Source organism: Sciurus carolinensis, chromosome 6, assembly GCF_902686445.1.
Source record: "Sciurus carolinensis chromosome 6, mSciCar1.2, whole genome shotgun sequence".
NCBI lineage: Eukaryota > Metazoa > Chordata > Mammalia > Rodentia > Sciuridae > Sciurus > Sciurus carolinensis.
Genome location: NC_062218.1, coordinates 59,188,755 through 59,214,866, shown reverse-complemented (window position 1 = coordinate 59,214,866; position 26,112 = coordinate 59,188,755). Strand labels below are relative to the sequence as shown.

The following is a 26,112-nucleotide window of genomic DNA, read 5'->3' as shown; positions in this document are numbered from 1 at the left end:
CACAATGCCTCTATTTTATTTACTTATTTTTATGTGGTGCTGAGGATTGAACCCAGTGCCTCATGCGTGCTAGGCAAGCATTCCACCACTGAACTATAGCCCCAGCACCAGAAGAATATATTCTTAAAAGGACTACAAACACCATATGAGAAGAGTTTTAAAGGAGTACAAGTTGAAAAAAAAAACTGTGTAAATGTAAAATGTTCTGTATAGTCATAAAAATAATATGTAAAATAGCATCTACCAGCTGGGCGTGGTTGCACATACATGTATTCGCAGCTACTCCCAAGGCTGAGGCAGGGTATGTAGTTCCCTCAAGTGAGCCCAGAAGTTTGAAACCAGTCTGGGCAGCACAGTAAGACCCCATTCCCCCCGCAAAAAAAAAAAAAAAAAAAAAAAAGTAAAATTACATCTACCATATTAAGCACAAAAACCCCTTTATTATAAATCGTAAGGGTTCATTAGCAGAATGAACCAAAATTGAAATTCCCTGTATGTTTTTCTGTCATATGGTCCCAAAGATATTTAACATTTGCAGAACATAGAATTTGCTCTACAAACAAAGGCATTCAAATACCTTATGATGTCCATTTATCACAGCATCATGGAGGGGAGTGATCTGGTACATTCCTTTAATATTTACATCTGCTCCACCTTTTAATAGTTCAGTTGCTGTGTGATAAAATCCTCCTACACTAGCTTCATGAAGTGCTGTCCAACCTATAATACAAAAAGGAATGACATTTGTTTACATTTAACATCTTAATAATGTTTTGTGCTTGCCCTTAAAAATACTAATTTTAGATTGTTTCTTTAAAAATATTTTGACTATATGAGACAATATAACATCACTATGAAAGCACCCTGTATTATTTGGTGTATTCAATAAATCTGAGGGACGTGTCAAATTCCTATCTCTCAACTCTGTTGTGAAAAAACATGAAAAATAGTCAAGTATTTTAAAATATTCTTGACCTACCCAAAAGCATCATTCAGAATGGCCCAATGCTATTCAGCATGTTAAGTACATAACTATCTTTAATCACTCATCTCCAGAAGAACATATCAGATTTCCACAAGGAAGACTACACCAGGTACCCAGCCTTAGAGAAAGACCACTGTTTTTCTGAACCTCTAACTTCTCTACTCTGTTCTCTCCATCTCCCTGCATATTTACCATTTTATCATTAATTTTCCTCTGTAGATCAGGTTACTATCAGTTTCTTCCAGCTTTTCACTTCATTTCTCCTCCATTCAATGTTGATTCAATAGTAACAATGACCATGCAAAACCAGACCCAGGGACCATCCTTCTTTCTATATAATGACACTGTATTTGGACACCTACCACAATCTTTGAAGAAGAAATGCTCTTCTCCTGTCATTCACCCTTCTCACCTTACCCTCTTCCCTGAAGATAATGGTGAAGAGTTACTTAAGCAGGAAAATTACAAGAAAGCTTTAGGACTTGCCTTAGGCCCACTCTGCTATACTTTCATGGCAATGGTTCAGCTAAAATACAAACTACTATCAAGACAACTGTGGGTGGTAACTGTAACTTACCAGCATAACTTGGCTGATTAACATTTGCACCTTTTTTAATACAAAGATGTACAAGATCAGTATCATTGTGCAGAGCAGCCTTATACAATAAGTTCTCTCCAAAAACGTTTCTCCGGTTTATACTAGAAAGACGTATTTTATTCATCTTCATTTTTTCTGAAATGAGGGGATGAACAAGAGAAATAATTTCTTATTTGAAAACCAGGAGAAACAAGCAACCAAATGATTCCCCTCAATACTCCGGAAGTGAGGAATATTACATTATGAAACAGTATTTCACCTGTTAATCCAACTATAATGTTATCTATGTACAAAAAGGGTAAAAAGACAAATGTTATTAGTTTTAAAATATTTTTAGTACATTAAAAATCCTGATAAGTAGTGTAAATTAATCAAAACCCCTTAAAGGTACATAATGAGAGACTAACCAACTATTTTCTTAAAAGTTCTCGTAATTATTTAAATCTAGAGTTAAGTATTATCTGCCATGGTTTGGATCTTGAATGTCCTCCAAAAGGCCCACATGTTAGAGTAGTACCCTACGGTGGTAGTACTGGGAGGCTGGTGGAGTTTTTGAGAGGTGGGCCCTGTGGGCATGCTCTCTGAAGGGGACAGTGGGACCCCCATCCCTTCCTCTTCCTCTCTTTTGTTTCCTGCCAATGATGTTAGCAGTTTTGCCCCACTATGTGCTCCTGCTGTGATGTGCTGCCCACCACATGTCCAAAGCAACAGAACCAACCTATAGTGGACTAGAATCTCCAAAACTGTGAACCAAGATAAACCTTTTCTCTTTATAAGTCAATTATCTCAGGTAATTATTATAGTGACAGAAAGCAAACTAAAACATTATCAAACCTTATAAAGTGTTATAATTCCTAATAAAATCATGATGAGAAAATCTCAGAGGCACAAAAACTAATCCCAGTGAGACCAGAAAAGGGAATGCTAAATTTTCTTTGCTAAAAGTATCTGTCATGAAATTAAATAAAGAATTATGGCCTTGATCTTTACAATAGTTTTGATTTCCTAAGGCAGGAAATGCACAATTAAAATAATTTTCCAGATGATACATACCAAGTATTAATTCTCTATTGTACCTCCTAAAATATAGAAACTCCTCATTTAGATGCTCCAAATTCTGTCAGTATGGGGAGGGGAGATGCTTATTTAGATTTCCTAAATTTCAGGATAGTTTTAATAATCACTTTTCCAACTTGAATCTAGCTAACCAGATCCATCATAAAATCTCAATAAAGATAACTAAGTACTATAGCAACTTTCTTAATGGACCTCAGTTTAACAGTTTTGCTTTTTATTGAACTCCCTTCAATTAGTCTCACTGTAAAACAAACCTAACTGCTGAACGTTTAAAACTAACTTCCTATTCCCCAGAGTACAAAGCATTCTCCCATCACATAATCTGTGTGCTTACCAAGAAACAGTAGTGCTTACTCCAAAATATGTCTGCACCAGAAAATCTCTCTTCTATTATAATTATGTAACTTATTAAAACAAATTAAGAATAAATTTTTTTCAATGAAAACTAAGTTGTGAAAGACATTTATTCCCAGTTGTGACTAAGTAACTGCTATAAATTGCCCTGCCGGAGTAAACAACTTGAAGACTCGACAAAATACACAAGGAAACTTATTTTCAAGCATTAGAAAACAGGTAGTTCAGATCTATGACCTGAGTGAAGGCAAACAAATAAGGTGATCCCCAAGATTACCCTGGCTTCTTGTTTGGATACACTTTCCAGAATACAGTACAAGTGGGGTGGGGAGAGCAGAATAAGGTGATTCTGCTGATAAAAGGAGACAGAGATTAGAGTATGGGGAGGCTGTGGGGGTTAGAATTTGCAAAGCAGGGCACAGAAATGAGAGAATAGAGGAAAGGTCCCACAACTCATAAAGGGGCTCCTTGAGTTATTATCTGTATAATAAACTGCTCATGTATAAAGGTGAGTCTCCATAAGTTGGGACAAGAACAACTATTGAGGAACCATAACAATTATCAGAGCTCAAGCAAGGTTGGGAGACATTCATATTTCCACCAGCCTAAGTAGAGACACCTTATAGAACAAGCAAGGCATTTAGAAGAGACACTCCCCCAAAGGGCCATGTCTCAGTAGCAGAGTTAAATTAGTCCTAAAATAAAGGATACAATATATCTGCCTAATGAGGCTTTTTAAAAAAAGCATTAAAAGAATTAAGTTAATCTTCAAGTAACCTGATTGCCAGCTAAAATGAAATTCAACATCATCTTAAAAAATACATTTAATAACATTTTGTTGCATATCCCATTATTCTCCACTACTTTCATTGCCTTTGTGCCTCTGTCAAAATTCAGTTGTCAATAAATACACGTTTTTATTTCTGGACTTTTTTGTTCCATTAACCTACTTCCCTATCTTGATGCCAAAGTCATGCTGATTTGATTATCATAGCTATACAATAATTCTTGAAAACAGGTCATTTTATCCTTCCAACTTTGTTCTTTTTTATTTATTTTACTATTCTAGGTCCTCTGCATTTCTAAATGAAAAATTCATGATTTTCTACAAAAACTTCAGCAGGCACTTTGATTGGGATTCTATGGACTCCATAAATAAAATTGAGTGGATGGGATATCTTAACAATATTGAATCATCTGACTGAAGAACAAGATATTTGTCTCTAACAAATTTTCTTTGATTTTTCTAGGCAATATTTTATAGGTTTCAGTGTACCTATCTAAATATTTTATATTTTTTTATTTTATACTCCTCATTTTCAAATTATACTTTATAGTTGTATATTGCTACAATATAGAATGTAATTAATATTTGTAGATCTTGAATCTTGCAACTTTGCTGAGCTAAATTATAATAACTTTTATTATATATTTTATCAGATTTTCTACACAGATGATTATGCTGTTTGTGAATAAAGATAGCTTTACTTCTTCCTTTCCAAACTGGATGCCCATTTATTTATTTTTTTTCTTCCTGATTGAACTGGCTACAACCTTTAACACACTATTCAACAGAAGTGGTAAGAATAGATATCCCTGCCTGTCTTATTCCTGATCTTAGGGAGGAAAAATTTAGTCTTTCAACATTAAATATAATAGTAATATGTTTCCTGAGACAGTCTTTGACAGGTTGGGGAAATTTCCCTCTATTCCTAATTTACTAAGAGTTTTCACTAGCAATGGATTTTTGATGTTGTCAAATGTTTTCTCTGTCGCTACTGAGATGATTCATATAGTTTTTCTTTTTTAGTTTAATACAATAAATCACAGTGAGTTTTTCAAATGTAAAACCAATGCTGCATTCCTGGGATAAACACCATTTGGTGATGTGTTATATTATGTTGGATTTAATAAAATTTTGTTTAGAATGTTTGCAACTATATTCATGAAGAATACTAGTCTGTAGGTTTCTGGTTTATAATATCTTTGATTTTGGTGTCAGTTTAATGGTAGTCTCAAATATGAGTTGGGAAGTATTTCTTTACTTTTTTTTTTTTTTTTTTGGAGGGGGAAGTTTATGTAGAACTGTTATTATTTCTCCCTTAAATGTTTGGCATAACACTAAAAGTGTTATTGACTGAACTAGGTCTTCCCCAAATTCACAGGCTGAAGTCCTAATTGGATAGGTCTGGATTCAGGAGTGTGTGTGTGAGATACACTTTTTCTGTGAACTCCTTGTTCATATCCTTTACTTATTTTCTTGTTATTTTTCCTTTTTTTCCCTCAGATTTTATTATCAATATTTTGATATACAAAAAGCAGCATTTAATGTACACAATTCAATGAGTTGAAGGGTAAGCATATACCCATGAAATCACCACTATCATCAAGTCCTATAGACATATCCAACCTGATCTTTGACCTTACTATTTCATAAAAACCTTTTACATGACAATAAAATGAATGCTGTATGCAATATTACTAATATTTCTGCTGTTTGATGTTTGATCTGCTTTGGGGTACATTTCTATATAATTTTTTTAAATGTACAAAGTCAATTTTATAATTCTTTTCCTTCCTAGCTCCTTTCTGGGTTTGACATGCAAAGAGACTTTCCCACACCAAAATTATAAAAATGTTCACCTATGTTTTCTTCTACAGTTTATTTTTTATTTTTTTACTTGTTTTTGTTTTCATTTAAATCTTTGATGAACCCAAATACCAATTTATTTAAAAAATTTTTTTTAGTTGTTGATGGACCTTTATTTATTTACATGTGGTGCCTCAAACCCAGTGCCTCACACATGCTAGGCAAGCACTCTACCACTGAGCTACAACCCTAGTCCCCTAAAATCCACTTTAGAATAAGAAATGTTAAAGGGATCCAACTTTGTTCATTTTTTTCACTATTTATTGCTTAATCTTTCTTTTCACCACCCAATTTGAGATGTCATCTTTATCATATATCTGCTGCATATACCTATTATATCTGGCTTCTAATTTAAACTCTCTATTCTATTCCCTTACTACTGCCAAATTAATTTCAGTGGCTTTCTAATATGCTTTTTTTCTCTTTTCCAATATATTTTTATTGGTTCATTTTAGTTACACATAACAGTAGAATTCATTTTGACATAATTATAAATGCATGGAATATAATTTGTTCTAATTCCTTCCCTCTACTTGACTTATCTTTCTGCTATTTACTTACTTATATTTTTTTAAATTAGTGTCTTATGGGTATAAATGATGATGAGATTCACTATGGTATACTCATATATGTCCATAGGAAAGTCAGGTCAGATTAATTCCACTGTCTTTTCCTACTCCTCTCCTACTCCCTTCTTTCATTCCCCCCCTTTGTCTACTCCACTGGTCTTTCTTTCTTTCTTTCTTTCTTTCTTTCTTTTTAACCACATCCACCCACTTATTTGGATTAGCTTATATAGATAAGTCAATTTTTGGAATTGACTTATTTCACATAGCATGATAGAATCCAGTTCTATTCATGTAGCTGCAAATGCTAGAAAGTCATTATTCTTTGTGGCTAAGAAATACTCCATTGTGTATATATCCCTCGTTTTCTTTATCCATTCATGTGTTGAAGAGCACCTAGGTAGGTTCCACAGCTTGTGAACTGAGTTGCTATAAACATTGATGTGGCTGTGTCACTGTAGTATGCTGATTTTCTTTTAAAAATTTAGTTGGCATTGTACCTTTATTTTATTTATTTATATGCAGTGCTGGGAATTGAACCCAGTGCCTTGCACATGCTAGGCAAGGTCTCTGCCACTGAGCCACAACTCCAACCCAGTAGTATGCTGACTTTAACTCCTCTGGGTATATACCAAGGAGTGGGATAACTGGGTCAAATGGTGGTTCCATTCCAAGTTTTTTGAGGAATCTCCATACTGGTTTCCAGAGTGTTGCATCAATTTGCAGTCCCACCAGCAATGTATGAGTGTACCTCTTTCCCCACATCCTCACCAACATTTATTATTACTTGTGTTCTTATTGTTGCCATTCTAATTAGAGTGAGATGAAATCTCAGTGTAATTTTAATCTGCATTACTCTAGTTGCTAGAGATGAACATTTTTTCATATCTTTGTTGACCAATCACATTTCTCCTGTGAAGTGCCTTTTCAGTTCTTTTGCCCATTTATTGATTGGGTTCTTTTTGTTTTTGGGGTTAAGTTTTTGAGTTCTTTGTATATCCTAGAGATTAATACCCTATCTAAATAAAGAACAGGTGGCAAAGATTTTCTCCCATTTTATAGGTTCTCTCTTCACATTCTTGATTGTTTCCTTTGCTGAGAAGCAGCTTTTTAGTTTGATTCCATCCTACTTATTTATTCATGATTATACTTTTTGTGTTTTAAGGAAGTCTTGTTAAGGATGTCAGTTCCTTAGCCAACGTACTGGAGTGTCAGGCCTATATCTTCTTCTACAGGTGCAGAGTTTCTGGTCTAATCCCTAGGTCTTTGATCAATTTTGGGTTCAGTTTTGTGTAGGGCGAGAGATAGGGGTTAAATTTCATTCTGCTATATATGGATTTCCAGTTTTCTCAGCACCATTTGTTTAAAAAAAAGTCTATCTTCTCTCCAACTTATGTCTTTGACACCTTTGTCTAATATCAGATAACTGTATTTATGTGGGTTGTCTCTGTGTTTTCTATTCTATTCTATTGGTCTCCATGCCTGTTTTGGTGCCAGTACCATTATTCTCTTTTTGTTACTATAGCTCTGCAGTATAATTTAAGATCTGGTATTATGATGCTTCCCCCTTTACTTTTCTCACTAGAGATTGCCTTGACTATTCTGGGTCTCTTATTTTTCCAAATAAATTTCAAAACTGCTCTTTCTAGTTCTGTGAAGAATTTTACTGGAATTTTGATGGGAGTTACATTAAATCTGTAGAGTGTTTTGGTAGTATCCCCAATTTGACAATATTAATTCTGTCTATCCAAGAACATAGGAGGGTTTTACAACTTCTAAGTTCTTCTTTAATTTCTTTCTTTAGTGTTCTATAGTTTTCATTGTAGAGGTCATTCACCTGTTTTGTTGAATTGATTCCCGAGTATGTATATATTTTTGAGGCTATTGTGAACAGGATGGTTTTCCTAATTTCTTTTTCAGCAGATTCTTCATTGGAGTACAGGAACACAATTGATTTATGGGTGTTGATCTTGTATCCTGCTACTTTGCTGAATTCATTTAAGAGCTCTCGTAGTCATCTGGTGGAGTTTTCTGGGTCTTCTAAATATAGGATAACATATTAGCAAACAGATAATTTGAAGTCTTCTTTTCTGATTCATATCCCTTCAATTTCCTTCTCTTGTCTGATTGCTCTGGCTAAAGTTTCAAAGACTATGTTGAATAGGAGTGGTGAAGTGGGCACTCTTGTCTTGTTTCTGTTTTTAAAGAAAATGCTTTCCGTTTTCTCCATTCAGAATAATGCTGGCCTTGGTTTTGTCACACACAGCCTTTACAATGTTGAGGTAAGTTCCTTCTATCCCTAGTTTTACTAGTGTTTTATACATGCTGTACTTTGTCAAATGCTTTTCCTGCATTTATTGAAATAATCATATGATTCTTATCCTCATGTCTATTTATGTAGTGAATTACACATTGATGTCCATATGTTGAACCAATCTCATATCCTTGGGATGACACCCACTGGATTGTGGTGCACTATCTTTTTAATGTGTTTTTGTATGTGGTTTGCTAATATTTGATTAAACATTTTCACATCTGTGTTCATCAAGGATATTGGTCTAAAATTTTCTTTCCTTGATGTGTCTTTATCTGGTTTTAGTATCAGAGTGATACTGGCTTCACGGAATGAGTTTGGCAGTGTTCCCTCTTTTTTTGTTTCATGGAATAATTTGAGGAAGATTGCAATTAGTTCTTCTTCATAGGTCTGGTAGAACTTGGCTGAGAATCCATTCCATCCTGGGCTTTTCTTTGTTGGAAAGCTTTTGACAAATAATTCAATTTCATTACTTGAAACTATCCTTAAGTTTTCTATATCCTTCTGGATCAATTTGGGCAGGTCATATGTCTCTAGGAATTTGTCAAAATCTTCAAGATTTTCTAGCTTATTGGAGTATAAATTTTCAAAACAGTTTCTGATGATCCTCTGGATTTGAGTAGTGCCTGTGGTGATATTTCCTTTTACATCTTGGATTTTGGTAATTTGGGGTTTTTTTCCTCTCTTTTGGTTAGTTTGGCTACAGATTTATCAATTTTGTTTATCCTTTCAAAAATCCAACTCTTTGTTTTGTTGATATTTTGTATTTTTTTCATCTCAATTTTACTAACTTTGGCTCTGATTTTAATTATTTCCTGTTTTCAATGGATTTTGGTGTTGGTTTGTTCTTCTTTCCTAGGGTCTTGAAATGTAATATTAGATTATTTATTTGGTATATTTCTATTCTTTTAATGTATGAACTCAATGCTATGAACTTTCCTCTTAGAGCTGCCTTCATACTGGCTCAGAGATTTTGATATATTTTATCACTATTCTCAAATACTTGGAAGAATTTTTTATTTCTCCCCTAGTATCTTCTGCTATTCATACATCTTTTAAAAGTGTATTATTTAATTTTCAGGTGTTAGAGTGGTTTGCCTTGTATCTTATTATTAATTTCTAATTAAGTTACATTATGATCTGATGAAATGCAATAATGTATTATCTATGTTTTATGGTATTTGCTAGGATTTGCTTTGTGGACTAAAATATGGTCTATTTTAGAAAATGTTCTGTGTGCTGCTAAGAAAAAAAGTGAATTCAGTCATTGATGGATGAAATATTCTACAGATGTCTGTTAGGTCCATATTATTAATTGTATTTTTTAGTTCTGTAGAATCTTTACTTCGTTTCTGTTTGGATGATCTATCCAGTGGTGACACAGACATGTTAAAGTCACCCAGGGTAACTGTATTATGGTCTATTTTATTTTTAATATTGTTAAGTGTTTGCCTGAGGTCCATAGGTGTTCCAATGTTTGGGGCATAAGTATTTATGATCCTTATATCTTGTTGATGTATGATTCCCTTAAGCATTATGAAGTGATCATCTTTGATTAATCTTGGCTTGAAGTTCATTTTACCTGATGTGAGGATAGCAACCCCTGCTTGTTTATCAGTCCCAGGTAAATGGTATGTTTCTTTTTCCGATCCTTTCACCTTCAGTCTGTGGATATATTTGCCCATGAAGTGAGTCTTGCAGATAGCATTTTGTTGGGTCTTGTTTTTAAATTCAATCTGCAGCCTTACGTCTTTTGATTGAAATGTTTAGACTGTTTACATTCAAAGTTGTTATTGAAAGATGATTTTTATTTCCTGCCATTTTATTTCTAATGTTTAAACTAGACTTGATTCTCCTTTAATTGACTATTCTAGTGTAATTCCTCCCTATGCTGGTTTTCATTCTTATTCTTCATTAAATAGTTTTTTTGAGTATGTTTTGGAGTGCAGGCTTCTATTTACAAATTCTAGCTTTTGTTTATCATGGAAGGTTTTTATTTCATCTTCAATTCTGAAGCTTAATTTTGCTGGGTTCAGTATTCTTGGTTGGCACACATTTTATTTCAGAGCATGGTATACATTATTTCAAGTCCTCTTGGCTTTTAGGGTCTGAGTTAAGAAATCAGTTTAAGTCAGATAGGTTTACTTCTAAATGTGACCAGTCTTTTTTCTCTTGCAGCTTTTAAAATTCTATTCTTATTCTGTATGTTAGGCATTTTAATAATAATGTGTCTTGAAGTGGATCTATTGTGATTTTTGTATATTTGGAGTTCTATATGCCTCTTGTATTTGAATTTCCATCTCATTCTTAAGGTTTGAATTTTTTTCTGATATTTAATTGAAAAGATTGTGCACATTTTTCAGTTTGTATTTCAGAGACTTCATATACCCCAATGAATCTTAAATTTGGTCTTTTAATGTTATCCTAGATTTCTTGAATATTCTGTTCATGATCTCTTAACATCTTTTTTATGGTCAATTTTATTTTCAAGATTATATACTTTGCGATTGTTATGTCTTGCTGATTTATGCTTCCCTTAAGCAGTATGAAATGTCCTTCTTTATCCCTTCTGACTACCTTTGGCTTGAAGTCCACATTATCTGATATGAGGATGGACACTCCGGCTTTTTTGCTGTGTCCATGTGCATGGTATGTTTTTTCCCATCCTTTCACCTTTAGTCTGTGGGTATCTCTTTCTATGAGGTGAGTCTCTTGCAGGCAGCATATTGTTGGATCTTTCTTTTTTAATCCAATCTGCCAGTCTATGTCTTTTGATTGATGAATTCATGCCATTAACATTCAGGGTTATTATTGAGATATGATTTGGATTGTGGAACCAACCTAGATGTCCTTCAATTGATGAATGGATAAAGAAATCGTGATTATATATATATATATATATATATATATATATGTATATATATATAAATATATATACATATATATATATATATAAATATATATACATATATATATATATATAAATATATATACACACACACACACAATGGAATATTACTCAGCAATAAAAAATAATAAAATTATGGCATTTGCAGGCAAATGGATGAAATTGGAGCATATCATGCTAAGTGAGATAAGCCAATCTCAAAAAACCAAAGGACGAATGATCTCGCTGATAAGCAGATGATGGCACATAATGGGGGTTAGAGGGGGGCAAGAATGGAGGAAAGAGGGACTGTATAGAGGGAAAAGAGGGGTGGTAGGGGTGGGGGGGGAGAAAAAAAATAACAGAATGAGTCAAAAACTATTACCCTAGGTAAATGTATGATTACATAAATGGCATGCCTGTACTTCATGTACAGAGAAACAAGATGTATCCCATTTGTTTATAATAAAAATAAATTTAAAAAAAAACATCATATACTTTGTCTTTGAGGTCTGAAAAAATCTATATTCAAAGTGGTCTAATCTGTTGGCAATGCTTTACTTTGGATTTTTAATTTGGTTTATTGATTCTTTCATTTTGAGGATTCTGTTTGGTTCTTTTTCAGAATCTCTATCTCTTTATTGAGGTGATCTTTCACTTACTGTATTTTCTCTTTGATTTCACTCCTTACATCTTCTTTTAGCTCACAGAACATTTTAACTGTGAATTTTCTAAATTCTTTCTCTGGCATTTCCTCCACTGTAGTATCAACAAAGTCTATTGTTGAAGCATTATAAGCTGTTTGGGATGGTTTGTTCCTTGCTTTTTCATACTGTTTATATTGGTATACTTCTCACTTCTTTTAAGTGAAGGACTACTTTGTGAGCTTCTTTCTCTTAAAAGCTCTAAGTTGGATGTTTATCTAGATAATGATATTTTAAGTCAATGTGTGACCTCTAATGATCTCAATATCAGCACTGCTTTAAGAGATGTCACTGAAGGCTGGGGTTGTGGTTCAGTGGTAGAGTGCTTGCCTAGCACGTGTGAGGCACTGTGCTTTATTCTCAGCAACATACAAAAAATAAAATAAAATAATGTTATTATGTCCAACTACAACTAAAAATATTTTTTTAAAAAGATGCCACTAAGCCCTATTCACTATAATCACTTCAGAGCCAAGCATCTTTCTATTCAACCTTATAAGAAACAAAAATTTGTTGCTTTTGTTCTCCATGGTCCCTCAAATTCAGTTATAAACCTGTAATAAAGTTCTAGAATAGGTAAAAAATTAGTTGTTAAATTTAGTAAACTTACTATAACTTTAAATGTGGACTGGCTAAAAGGAGGGGGAGAAAGGGCAAAAAGGAGAGGGAAAGAGAGAGAGAGAAAAGCTATCAAAGAATTTACACCAAGATAGAAGGAGAAATAGATGAAAGATTAGTATTTGATACAGTAGCAGATTATACAAGAGGATGAGTAGGGGGTAAGAGCAGCAAGTATAAACTAGAGCTAGGAAAACAAAGATAGGAAGATTGATTCCAATTAATGCTATTAACCAATAGATTAAACATATTCAAATGGGTTGAAGGTACAATATTGGGTTAACGATTACCATTCAAGTTAAAGAGTTGTTTATATGATCAAAGTTGACATTAGAGTTGTATATAGTAGTCCATATCAAGGTGAAGAAAATTCTTGTTGAATTTTGGTTTGGACTTCATTAGGGTTTGAACATTTAGCAGATGTCCGTCAGTCTTTGGCTGTGGATCTCTCCTAAGTTGCAGGGGCACAGGAACCAATTCTCTAGTTGCTATGAACTTCCCACTAGCAGCTTCTGGTTTATCAGCTCAGGGGCCTGCAGGTGACTGTTCCGAGGGTTCAGTGTTGTGGTTTGGCTTTTTCTACTTTGTGCCGTAGTTCAGGATGTAGGCTTTAGAGAGTCCCTGTGATTGATATGGATCACTGTGTACTTGCTCCCCTCTACTGGATCCTTTCCACAGTAGTGAAAATCCTGGTGGCTGTCTGTGAGTGCAGGAACTCTGGTTGTAGTTTTCCATGGGTATTCTGTGGTGCAGGGGAAGTATTCCCCTGGATAATGCTGCTCTCTGAGGTACTGCAGTGAAAGGTCTCTAGTGGTTCACCTGGATCCTAGTCTCCACTGCCCTAGTTGTGAATGGTGGGCATTGATTCCCCCTGGTTAGTAAGTCTGAAAAAATGTCCCACAGGTATCCAAATAATGCCCTTTAACTTGCTATTTTGACCACAGGTCAGGCTGTGTACCAGTTAAGGCTGGAATCAGTCCCTTCCTGCTGCATAGATTCTAGTAATTGTCCCTGGGTCTCTAAGTCACTGGATGATTTAGAGGGCCTCTGGTATGGCCCTGCAATTCCAGGGACCACTCCTAGACTTCCCAGCGTGCCTTCCCCCAATGTCAGTGGCTAGGATTTGGTGAATTCACTTTCCTGTTTGGGGCCACAGTTGCTTCATTTGTGTCCCCATCTGAATTGAGTGAGCAGACACGGCACAGAGCTTTCTGCCCTTGCCTGGGTCCTAGAGGCTGAGTGGGGTTAGGCACAATATCTTAGCACAGATCCCCAGTAGCTCATTTTCCTTGTTCACAATAAGGGAGAGGGAAAGGGGATTTTAGTGATTTTTGGCCAGTAGTGGTCCTTCTATGCTTTTAGATCACATAGAATAGGGTCCTGCCACTCTACCTTCCCTTTGCTTTTTTCAGAATTTTCTCATCTAGTTTTCATAATTACTTTTCCACCTGAAATTTAGTATCATTTTGTAACATTCCCATAGCTATCCTCCAGCTGTTAAAAAAAAAACCCACCTAAATAATAAAATGAACAAATGAACAAAAAATCTATTTTTGATTGAGATCTCAAGTATTTATTAAGTAATTAAGAGAATTAAGTTTCTCATAACACTGAAACTTTTTAGTCAAGAGGAAGGTTCTTCTTTCCGTTTGAGTCTCTTTATTTTAATGTACCTTAGCAAATTTTTAAGCTCTCTTCTTACAGGTATTTCTTATCATATTTCTTGTTACTCATATAAGTAGGTATTTTCTCTCTTTTGTAACAATTATAAATTGGATACTCTCTTGTATTAACTAGTTAATAATTACTTTAAACATTAATTTTATCTTTTGGTTTATCAAATTTTTCTTTTTATTTTGAAATAATTTAAGACTTACAGGGAAGTTATGAAAACAAAGGGCTGGGTATATAGCTTAGTGGTAGAGCAACTGCCTAGTATGTGTACAAGGCCTTGGATTTGATCCCTAGTACTAAAAAAAAAAGAAAAAAATTAGAGTATTGTCAATGTTTTGCCTCAACTTTAAACAGTTTACCTCCCTCTTAATTTATACATATACACACATAAAATATAAAATGAGTACCTTTTATATGCCATGCCATTTTACCATTAATATTTAAGTGTTTATTTTCTAAGAACAGGACATTCTTTAATATAACACCATAGTATTATTATCAAATTCAGGAAATTTAACACTGATACAATCTGCAGTCCGTATTTCAATTTTGCCCATTTTCCACTATTATTTTTTAACCAGAGTTTCTAGATTCTCTAATTATATCTGAGAGGTTTCCTCAGTTCAATCTTTCGGGCTATATAGGAACAAAGAAATAAGAGAAAAGAACAATAACAATCTGGCCTTGTCCTTTCCTCCATTCCTCTTCATATAGTTTCTTGCAGCCTTGTTAGGCTGGTCAAACACCTAAATTTGAAAAGAGTTCTGTACCAAGTCTCTCCAAAAGAGAAGTACAGAAAAAAATACCAGCCTATAAGCCAGAAGTTTAGGATCAAATTTCAGTTATGTTACTAATGCTCTTTGTGATGCTGAAAAGACTTACCATCTCTGCAGTTCAGTTTCCTCATCAGTAAAATGAGAAAGTTGAGATAGATAATCTTTGAATCTTTTCTACCAGAATTGTTTCTATGCAACTTAAAGAAATACAGAAAATACCCAAAATATGCCTCACCATTTCTTACTGAAAGTCGTTCATTTTTCCTGATCTGTTTACTCTTGACTCTGGATGAATGGATATTCTTCCCTTTACCTTCAATCATTAAAACAGGATCTTGCATTCTTGAAAAATAAATGCATTTTTAAAATTACTATAATTTTCTACATTCATGGAGAATCATACCAAATTTTGACTAAAATTTTAAAACTCAAAGGTATTTTACTGAGCTGTTCTCAAGTAGCAAGGTAGTTTTAAATATGGAGATGGCTCCTGAGTTAATTACAGATAATTCTGTGACAGACATGCCCATACCGGTCATTACAGATTCTAGTTCTCTTTGTGTTTCTCCTGTGTAGGTGTAGTCTCCTACAAATCTGAGTATTCTGAGCCTCCTATGTATCACTTCAAAATCAGTATCTACTCTATTTCCCTTTTAGGGGAAAAAAGGCAGGCTCATTGCAAGAAATAAGGATTGCTTTATGGTATGGCACTGATCAAAAACTGCAAAATAAAAAAAAAAAAAAAGCAACATAAAAAATAATAAAGCTCTTTACTTAGGGTAACTTTATATTAACTCTAACATTTTCAAGCACATAATTATCTATTAGGTTTATAGCATAACTGGGGAGAAAGATACAATTTAATAGCATACCTGAAATTGATAGTTGAAGATTTATTATTTATTTGATCCTCACAGCTAGGTAGTTTTGGTAAAAATTTTTCTGGACTCTTACATATGTCATTTGTACACTTTGCATCTTGGCTTACTTTCCGTTTTTCTAGTCTAGATGATCTTCTTAACATACGTGGAGTTTCCTGTACAGAGGCATTTTCCATAAGATTTAAATTCCCCTTATTATTTGGTGGCTTACAAGAGGGAACATTTTGATGAGGCAAGGTTGGCATTTCAAATGAATTTGGGTCTTCAACAGTCTGTAAAGATGTAATACATCCATAAATAATTATAATAATGAAAAAAATTAAAATAAGAATAAATTAAATTTGATCTTATCTTGGATGAAATTTAAATGCCTCTTAAAAGATGAAAGTACAAGAATTCATGTGTATATGTCAACATAATTAACATTTTAATAATAATGAATGTAATAAAATGCAATGTAAATTTAAAAGTTTAAGATAAGAAGAGCATAATTTAGTAAAAATGATTTTATTCAATATTCATCTGTAAAAATTCAAGGGAAAAAAACCTAAGCCTATTCTTGGTGCTTCAGTTTCACAGGAAATAAAGAACGATGAAACCCATAAAAACATAAGAAATGTCAACTAGAGCTGGGCATAGTGGTACATACCTGTAATCCCATTGGCTCAGAAGACCAAGGCAGAGGATCACAGGTTGGAAGTTAGCCTCAGCAACTTAGTGAGGTTCTAAGCAACTTAGTGAGACCCTGTCTCAATGGTTAAGTGCACTTGGGTTCAATCTCTGATACCCAAAAAAACAAAAAAGCAATACTAGGCCAGATAAATGGTCTACTTAGCCTAGTATTTTGATATTAGATAGCAGCAATAAGTGATATTAAATGGGACAAGATGGTTTATAACCTCAATTACACTGAGGTTCACAGTATAACCTGAATTGCTCTAAATTCTCCTTAATAATCCATTATAAATTTAACTTCATGACGATTTTTATTTTACAAATATCATCTAAATCTTCCTTAGTTTACTTATATATCCAGTTTTTAAAGGTTCTCAAGATAAAAAATTCCATATTTTTAACAGAGTTGAATTGAATATTTAACTTGATCTGTTCTAAGTACATCTTTTTGCTACTTTTAAAAGTTTTTTTATTTTATTTCAAAGACTTGCCAAGTTTGTGCTCCCTTTATAAGTACCAATCATAATTTCCCTTCTTTCATATTCCTTCTTTTCAGATTAGAGCACTGCAATGTTTAATCTTCATCCCCTATCTCCATAATGAGTGTTGGTCCCAATCTCTGTCTCTCTTAGTCCTATTATATCTGTTTGGGGATATGATAATCAGAACTGCATGCAGTATTATTCTACGCATGTATGTTGCAACGTGAGCTCAGCATTATGTTATCTAAGTCTTCCCAAGGGTGTTCATAGGAGCATTTTGGTAAGAGTCAAAAGAAAAAACAAATCCAAATGACCATGATTAATGAATTGTTTAAATAAATTACAATATATTCATATACTGTAATACCATTTAGCAAGTTAAAAGATTTAAGTAGTGCTATATTTCCTGACACTGAAAGATAACCAAGATATAATATCAAATTTCAAAAATAAAAAGCATCCTGTATAATAAAATTCCATGTGAATAAAATTAACTTAAATAGACTACAATAGCAATAATTGGAGAGAGATGTACCAAAATGTTAAGAGTGAAAACTCATGGTAATGCATGCCTGTAATCCCAGTGGCTCAGGAGGCTGAGGCAGGAAGATCACAAGTTCAAAGCCAGTCTCAGCAATTTAGTGAGGTCCTGAGCAACTTGGAAAGACACTGTCTCCAAATTTTTTTTAAAAGCGGGAAGGAGGCTGGGGATGTGGCTCAGTGGTTATGCAACCCCCTTCGTTTAATTCCTGGTACTAAAATCAAAAAAAAGTGAAAACTCTAGAGTGGAACTGGGACGGAGGAGCACTTTTTGTCTCTATGTTATTATCTAATTCTGTAATGTTTATTTTCTTTTAAATAAAGATGCAAATTGTCAACATAAAAAAGGAACTTGGGACACAGTAGGTCACTGCAGGGTCTCTATGCATAACATTGCTGGAATACTGGCAGTGTTCTCAGACACAAGGCAAAGTTCTGCCAAAGTTAGGTATTTTTTTTCCCCCTCACCTGGCAGCCCAACAACATACATTCTATAAATGTATTAATGTGAGGTATCTTGTCTCTACTCTGAATCCAGGTAAACATAATGATTTTCTGAGCTAACACAGAAAATTCTGGAAAAGAATCTTTCTTTTCTATATACACAAGCAAACTAATGATACGCCTTCTCAGGTGTATTGGGAAGAAATCTATTTTAGCTTTCTAACCCCTTGAAAACTCTATGCAAGAACTTTTTAAAAGATCACTATATGCCTCAAAATTATAAAATATCTTCTAAGATGTTGATATTTAGGTAGAATTGAATTTAACACAATGTAGACTTGTTAAATGTCAATTTAAAAAAGGCAAAATCAGAGACTCATACTTGCACCTACTTGCTTCACTGCTAGATGGTTGTCCTGCAGCCCGGCTAAGTTAGAACTTTGTTCAAATGATTGAGTAGAATGAAGAGATTCAAAATTCATATCTGCTATTTGTGTACAATCTTCATCAGTATGGGACATTAGAGGCTCTACTTCTAAACATCCATTTTTATCACTAAGATTGTTGTCTTCCTCTTTTCTGTGACAGATGGGTCCCAGCTTGGTTTCTGACAATGTGTTCAGGGCCGCCAACAACTCTGCAGGCAATGCATCATCCTTGGTATTTTCTAGTAAATCTCTGCTATAAGCTGATGGAACATTCAAAGGTATTTCTATGGAATTCAGGGAGTTACTCAATTCTCCAGGATCAAAATCATTCATTATTTCAATCAGTCTTTCCTCCTGGGTGCTTTCTGGTGACGTTAGCAACCTTTCTAAGGCAGACACGAAAGTTTCAAGGGAGCTTTCTTCATCCATGGTTTCTTTAGAAGTCATAGTCATTGTAACTTCCTTCCCAGGTTCATAAAATGTATGTGGTACTGTTAAGACAGTCTCTGGCTCTGTTAATGATTTCTCCTTTACAGCAAGCACACCAGATACTGTAATAGGAGTACCTGAGAGAAGGCTAATTTCAGGGGAATCTCTGTCTTCACTTAGTTCCTATATATTCCAAACAGAAATTTCATCATTATAGAATACAAAAACATATTTGAAATGAAAAATTTAAAGTTTTACAATTTTTTTTGTTTGTAAGTTGCCCTCAAAGTGTTTTTATCAACAGTCTTCCTCATCCATAAGTAAAAATAATATTCCTTACTTACTTTCTCACACCAAATTACTAAAGACTGACTATATAATTAAACATTTAATTGTGAACCAAGAGTAACCTTGGTTGGACCATAGTTACAGATGGAAAATTACCAATTTAACTAAGTTTAAATTATCTTTGCTAATAAAAGACAGGGATGCAACTAATTAACAGAGAATCTCAAAACGTCACAGCAGTTAATTATAAAATTCTTTCTTGCCAAAACTTCTATTTAATTTTATAAAAATTATTAACTAGGAATAAAAGTAGTGTCATTTCACTTTTTAGTCCCTATCTTTGTATGAATACACAATCATGATGTGAAAAGATCAAAAGACAGGAAGTCAGAGGGGAAAATAGGAGAAATGAGGGTGCAATCTGTCAAAGTATTACAAGTCCTGGTTATAATTAGTAACTCTGGGTTGTGATATTTTAAAGAAAATACACAACACTTACATTTCAAGTGACCATTACTTTTCAAAGCTATTACCTTAATAGATTATGCCTGTTCTCATGATGTTTACAATGTTCAAAATATTATTAGAATCTCTTCTGAAAAATTGATTTCAAAATCAGTTTGATAAGCTACTCAAGAATATAACATACTTTAGGTTTGGGGTTGTGGCTCAGTAGCAGAGTACTTGCCTCACATGTCTGAGGCACTGGGTTTAATTCTTAGCACTACATAAAAATTTTAAAAAGTCAATAAGTAAAGGTCTATCAACAACTAAAAAAATATATTTTAAAAAAGAATATAGAAGGTTTCAAGATGGCGAACTAGAGGGTGGCTGCATTTCATGTTGCTCCAGGACTCAGGATTCAAGAAGAGGAGATATTAAGACTTGGGACGAACTGAAAGCCACCGGTGAGTCTCTCCCGTTGGGGAGGCTTCCCGGATGGGGTGGTAGTCCCAGAACACAGGGAACTTTGTGAAGTAGAGTTGCCCAACAAGACCCCTCCCCCTGCTGGAGCAGTGAACTCAGACAATTGGGAGCATTGTAGAGGAGGCCGCTCAGCACAACGCTTGGACTCGGAGCAACCCACTGGGGCTCCAGGGGGCTGCCCAGAGGAGGAGCTGCGCTGTGAACTGTTTGGATGCAGAGCGACCGCTCCTGAACACCCGGGGGCACCCGGAGGAGGAGGAGGAGGAGCGTGGAGGGTCGCTTGGACTCAAGAGTGGCTGCACCAGAGCTCCGGGCCGCTGCCTAGAGGAGGAGGTGCGCAGCGAGCTGTTTGAACTCAGAGCGACCACTCTGAACACTGGGGGACTGCCCGGAGGAGAAGGAGGAGCACGGCGGGTCGCTTGGACTCGGAGTGACCGCATCAGGGCTACAGGCGGCTGCCCAGAGGAGGAGCTGTGTGGCAAGCTGTCGGGAGGAGGAGGTGCGCAGTGAGTTGCTTGGACTCCTAGCAACCACACCGGAACACCAGGTGGATGCCCGGAGGAAGAGGAGTGCGGCGAGTCGCTGGGACTTGGAGTGACTGTACAGGGCTTCGGGTGGCTGCTAAGAGGAGGGGCCGCATAGTCAGGCGATTACGTGCAGAGCAGGGTCCCAGGACCTAGGAGGTTTCTTGGTGGAAGAGCCCCACAGAGACAAGCTGAGGGGCGGAGCGAAGGTTCCAGAACTGCAGGCAGATTCTCTGAGGAGAGGTAGCCTAAAGAGACTCGTCTGCGAAGGGTGAGCTCCCAGGCCCAGGAGGTAGGTCCGGGCCCCTGGGAACGTTGCAGAGGAAGGCAGCCCAGCCCAGGTGGTAGTTGTGGATTGAGGGGAACCTCTAGGAGGGGAACTGACCAGCGAGACCTCCCCACCGGGTGAGTCTTCCCCGCCAGGTGAGGTTTTCCCACAAGGATGGTAAAACCAGACACAGGCCCAAACAGGCCTTGCCTCAGCCCGCAGCCTAGTTCCCCTTTGGATGACCATTGGTCAACAAGTGGAGGCACCTCTGCGCACTAGCAGGGAATATACCCCACCTGAAGGCCACCACCCCTAGAGAGGCAGCTTCCTTGTGGACCACTGCATTATCAACTTCCTCCAAGACTTCAGGCTACTGAAGGATAAGAGGGGATATACTAGAAATCTTCAGGGACATTATAAGTCAATAGAGGAAATCTGCAATATCTCTGCGGTCCACTGATACCTGAACAATATGAGAAAACAAGGGAAGAAAATGCCCCAAACAAATCTAGATGTTACATCAATAGAATCCAATGACAGCATGGCAGAAGAAATGACAGAAAGGGAGTTCAGAATGTACATAATTAAAATGATCAGGGAAGCAAACGATGAGATGAAAGAGCAAATGCAGGCACTGAATGATGAGATGAAAGAGCAAATGCAGGCACTGAATGATAGCACCAACCCACAGTTAAAAGAGCAAATACAGGAAGCAAAAGATCATTTCAAAAAGAGTTAGAGATATTGAAAAAAAACCAAACAGAAATCCTTGAAATGAAGGAAACAATAAACCAAATTAAGAACTCCATAGAAAGCATATCCAATAGGATAGAACACCTGGAAGACAGAACCTCAGACACTGAAGACAAAATATTTAACCTCGAAAACAAAGTTGAACAAACAGAGAAGATGGTAAGAAATCATGAACAAAATCTACAGGAACTATGGGATATCATGAAAAGGCCAAATTTGAGAATTATTGGGATTGAGGAAGGCTTAGAGAAACAAACCAAAGGAATGAACAATCTATTTGAAGAAATAATATCAGAAAATTTCCCAAATCTGAAGAATGGAATGGAAAATCAAGTTTAAGAGGCTTATAGGACTCCAAATACACAAAATTACAACAGACCCACACCAAGGCACATTATAATGAAAATACCTAACATACAAAATAAAGACAATTTTAAAGGCTGTGAGAGAAAAGAAGCAAATTACATTCAGGGGGAAACCAATATGGATATCAGCAGATTTTTCAATCCAGACCCTAAAAGCTAGAAGGGATCAGAGAAAATGAATTGAGAAGAAAGAGCAAATGCAGGCATTGAATAATCGTACCAATCGACAGTTAAAAGAGCAAATACAGGAAGCAAAAGATCATTTCAATAAAGAGTTAGAGATATTGAAAAAAAAAAAAAACAAACAGAAATCCTTGAAATGAAGGAAACAATAAACCAAATTAAGAACTCCATAGAAAACATATCGAATAGGATAGAACACCTTGAAGACAGAACCTCAGACATGGAAGACAAAATATTTAACCTTGAAAACAAAGTTGAATAAACATCTTTCAAGCCCTGAAAGAAAATGGATGCCAATCAAGATTCTTATACCCAGAAAAACTTACCTTCAAATTTGACGATGAAATAAAATCTTTCTATGATAAACAAAAGCTAAAAGAATTTACAAAAAGAAAGTCAGCATTACAGAACATTTTCAGCAAAATATTCCATGAGGAAGAGATGAAAAACAAAGAAGCAAATCAGCAAGGGAGCAATTATCCTAAAGGAACTGTCAAATAAAGGAGGAACCAAGTCGTGTCAAAAAATAAATAAATAAATAAAATAAAATAATTGAGCCAAATGACCGTGAATACAAATCATATCTCAATAATAACCCTGAATGTTAATGGCATGAACTCATCAGTCAAAAGACATAGACTGGCAGATTGGATTAAAAAGAAAGATCCAACAATATGTTGCCTGCAAGAGATTCACCTCATAGAAAGAGATACCCATAGACTAAAGGTGAAAGGATGGGGAAAAACATACCATGCACATGGATTCAGCAAAAAAGCTGGGGTATCCATCCTCATTTCAGATAATGTGAACTTCAAGCCAATGTCAGAAGGGATAAAGAAGGACATTTCATACTGCTTAAGGGAAGCATAAATCAGCAAGACATAACAATCATAAACATCTATGCCCCAAACAGTGGCTCATCCATGTACGTCAAACAAATCCTTCTCAATTTCAGAAACCAAATAGACCATAACACAATAATACTAGGTGATTTTAACACGCCTCTCTCACCACTGGACAGATCTTCCAAACAAAAATTGAACAAAGAAACCATAGATCTCAATAACACAATCAATAATTTAGACTTAACAGACATTTATAGAATATACCATCCAACCAAGAGCGAATACACTTTCTTCTCAGCAGCACATGTATCATTCTCTAAAAGGACCATATATTATGCCACAAAGCTAATGTTAGCAAGTACAAAAAGATAGAGACACTACCTTGTATTCTATCAGATCATAATGGATTGAAGTTACAAATTAATGAAAGAGTAAAAAACAGAAACTACTCCAATACCTGGAGATTAAACAATATGCTATTATATGATGAATGGATAACAGAAGATATTAGGAAGGAAATGAAAAAATTCTTAGAGGTAAACGAGAACAAAGAAACATCATATCAAAATCTCTGGGACACTATGAAAGCAGTACTTAGAGGAAGATTTATTTCATGGAGCGCATTCAATAAAAGAAGTAAAACTCAACAAATAAACGACCTAACACTACAGCTCAAAGCCCTAGAAAAAGAAGAACAGACCAACACCAAAAGTAGTAGAAGACAAGAAATAGTTAAACTCAGAGCTGAAATCAATGAAATTGAAACAAAAGAAACAATACAAAAAATTGACAAAATAAATAGTTGGTTCTTTGAAAAAATAAACAAAATTGATAAACCTTTAGCCACACTAACAAAGAGAAGACGAGAGAAAACCCAAATCACTAAAATTCGGAATGAACAAGGAAATATCGCAACAGACGGGACTGAAATACAAAACATAATTAGAAGCTATTTTGAAAATCTACACTCCAACAAAATAGAAAATTTCGAAGACATCAACAGGTTTCTAGAGACATATGAATTGCCTAAACTGAACGAGGAGGACACACACAATTTAAACAGACCAATTTCAAGTAATGAAATAGAAGAAGTCATCAAAAGCCTACCAACAAAGAAAAGTCCAGGACCAGATGGGTTCTCAGCCAAGTTCTACAAAACCTTTAAAGAAGAGCTCATTCCAATACTTCTCAAAGTATTCCATGAAATAGAAGAGGAGGGAACCCTCCCAAACTCATTCTATGAAGCCAATATTACCCTGATACCTAAACCAGACAGAGACACATCAAGGAAAGAAAATTTCAGACCAATATCCTTAATGAACATCGACGCAAAAATTCTCAACAAAATTTTAGCAAATCACATACAAAAATATATTATAAAGATAGTGCACCATGATCAAGTGGGTTTCATCCCAGGGATGCAAGGTTGGTTCAACATCAGGAAATCAATAAATGTAATTCACCATATCAATAGACTTAAAGTCAAGAATCACATGATTATTTCAATAGATGCAGAAAAAGCATTTGATAAAATACAGCACCCCTTCATGCTCAAAACACTAGAAAAAATAGGGATAGTGGGAACATTCCTTAACATTGTAAAGGCCATCTACGCTAAGCCCATGGCTAATATCATTCTAAATGGTGAAAAACTGAAAGCATTCCCCCTAAAAACTGGAACAAGGCAGGGATGCCCTCTTTCACCACTTCTATTCAATATTGTCCTTGAAACTCTAGCCAGAGGAATTAGACAGACCAAAGAAATTAAAGGTATACGAATAGGAAAGGAAGAACTCAAACTATCCCTATTTGCTGATGATATGATTACATACTTAGAGGAACCAGGAAATTCCACCAGAAAACTTTTAGAACTCATAAGTGAATTCAGTAAAGTAGCGGGATATAAGATCAATGCACATAAATCTAATGTATTTTTTTAATCTAATGTATTTTTATACATAAGTGATGAATCTTTGGAAAGAATAATTAGGAAAACTACCCCATTCACAATAGCCTCGAAAAAAATAAAATACTTGGGAATCAATCTCACAAAAGAGGTGAAAGAACTCTACAATGAGAACGACAGAACACTAAAGAAAGAAATTAAAGAAGACCTTAGAAGATGGAAAGATCTCCCATGTTCTTGGATAGGAAGAATTAATATTGTCAAAATGGCCATACTACCAAAAGTGCTATACAGATTCAATGCAATTCCAATTAAAATCCCAATGATGTACCTTACAGAAATAGAGCAAGCAATTATGAAATTCATCTGGAAGAATAAGAAACCCAGAATAGCTAAAGCAATCCTTAGCAGAAAGAGTGAAGCAGGGGGTATCGCAATGCCAGATCTTCAACTCTACTACAAAGCAATAGTAACAAAAACGGCATGGTATTGGTACCAAAATAGAAAGGTAGATCAATGGTACAGAATAGAGGACATGGAAACAAACCCAAATAAATACAATTTTCTCATACTAGACAAAGGGGCCAAAAATATGCAATGGAGAAAAGATAGCCTCTTCAACAAATGGTGCTGGGAGAATTGGAAATCCATATGCAACAGAATGAAACTAAACCCATCTCTCTCACCATGCACGAAACTAAACTCAAAATGGATTAAGGACCTCGGAATCAGACCAGAGACCTTGCATCTTATAGAAGAAAAAGTAGGTCCAGAGCTTCAACATGTTGGCTTAGGACAAGACTTCCTCAACAGGACTCCCATAGCACAAGAAATAAAAGCAAGAATTAATAACTGGGATAGATTCAAACTAAATAGCTCTCTCTCAGCAAAGGAAACTATCAGCAATGCGAAGAAAGAGCCTACAGAGTGGGAGAATATCTTTGCCAATCATATTTCAGATAGAGCACTAA

General features: G+C 35.3%; 1 protein-coding gene across 1 annotated transcript in view; it reads right to left on the bottom strand.

Moving 5' to 3' along the window:
* The window catches only part of Ankrd31 (ankyrin repeat domain 31), a 150,467-nt gene that overhangs the window by 81,099 nt on the left and 43,256 nt on the right, over positions 1–26,112 (bottom strand). Inside the window, exons 6-10 of the mRNA XM_047554743.1 lie at positions 18,618–19,265; positions 16,192–16,356; positions 15,736–15,853; positions 1,563–1,718; positions 578–720 (exon numbers count right to left, since the gene is read on the bottom strand). Coding sequence (XP_047410699.1) covers positions 578–720; positions 1,563–1,718; positions 15,736–15,853; positions 16,192–16,356; positions 18,618–19,265 — 1,230 coding nt within the window. The remainder of the gene's footprint in view (positions 1–577; positions 721–1,562; positions 1,719–15,735; positions 15,854–16,191; positions 16,357–18,617; positions 19,266–26,112) is intronic.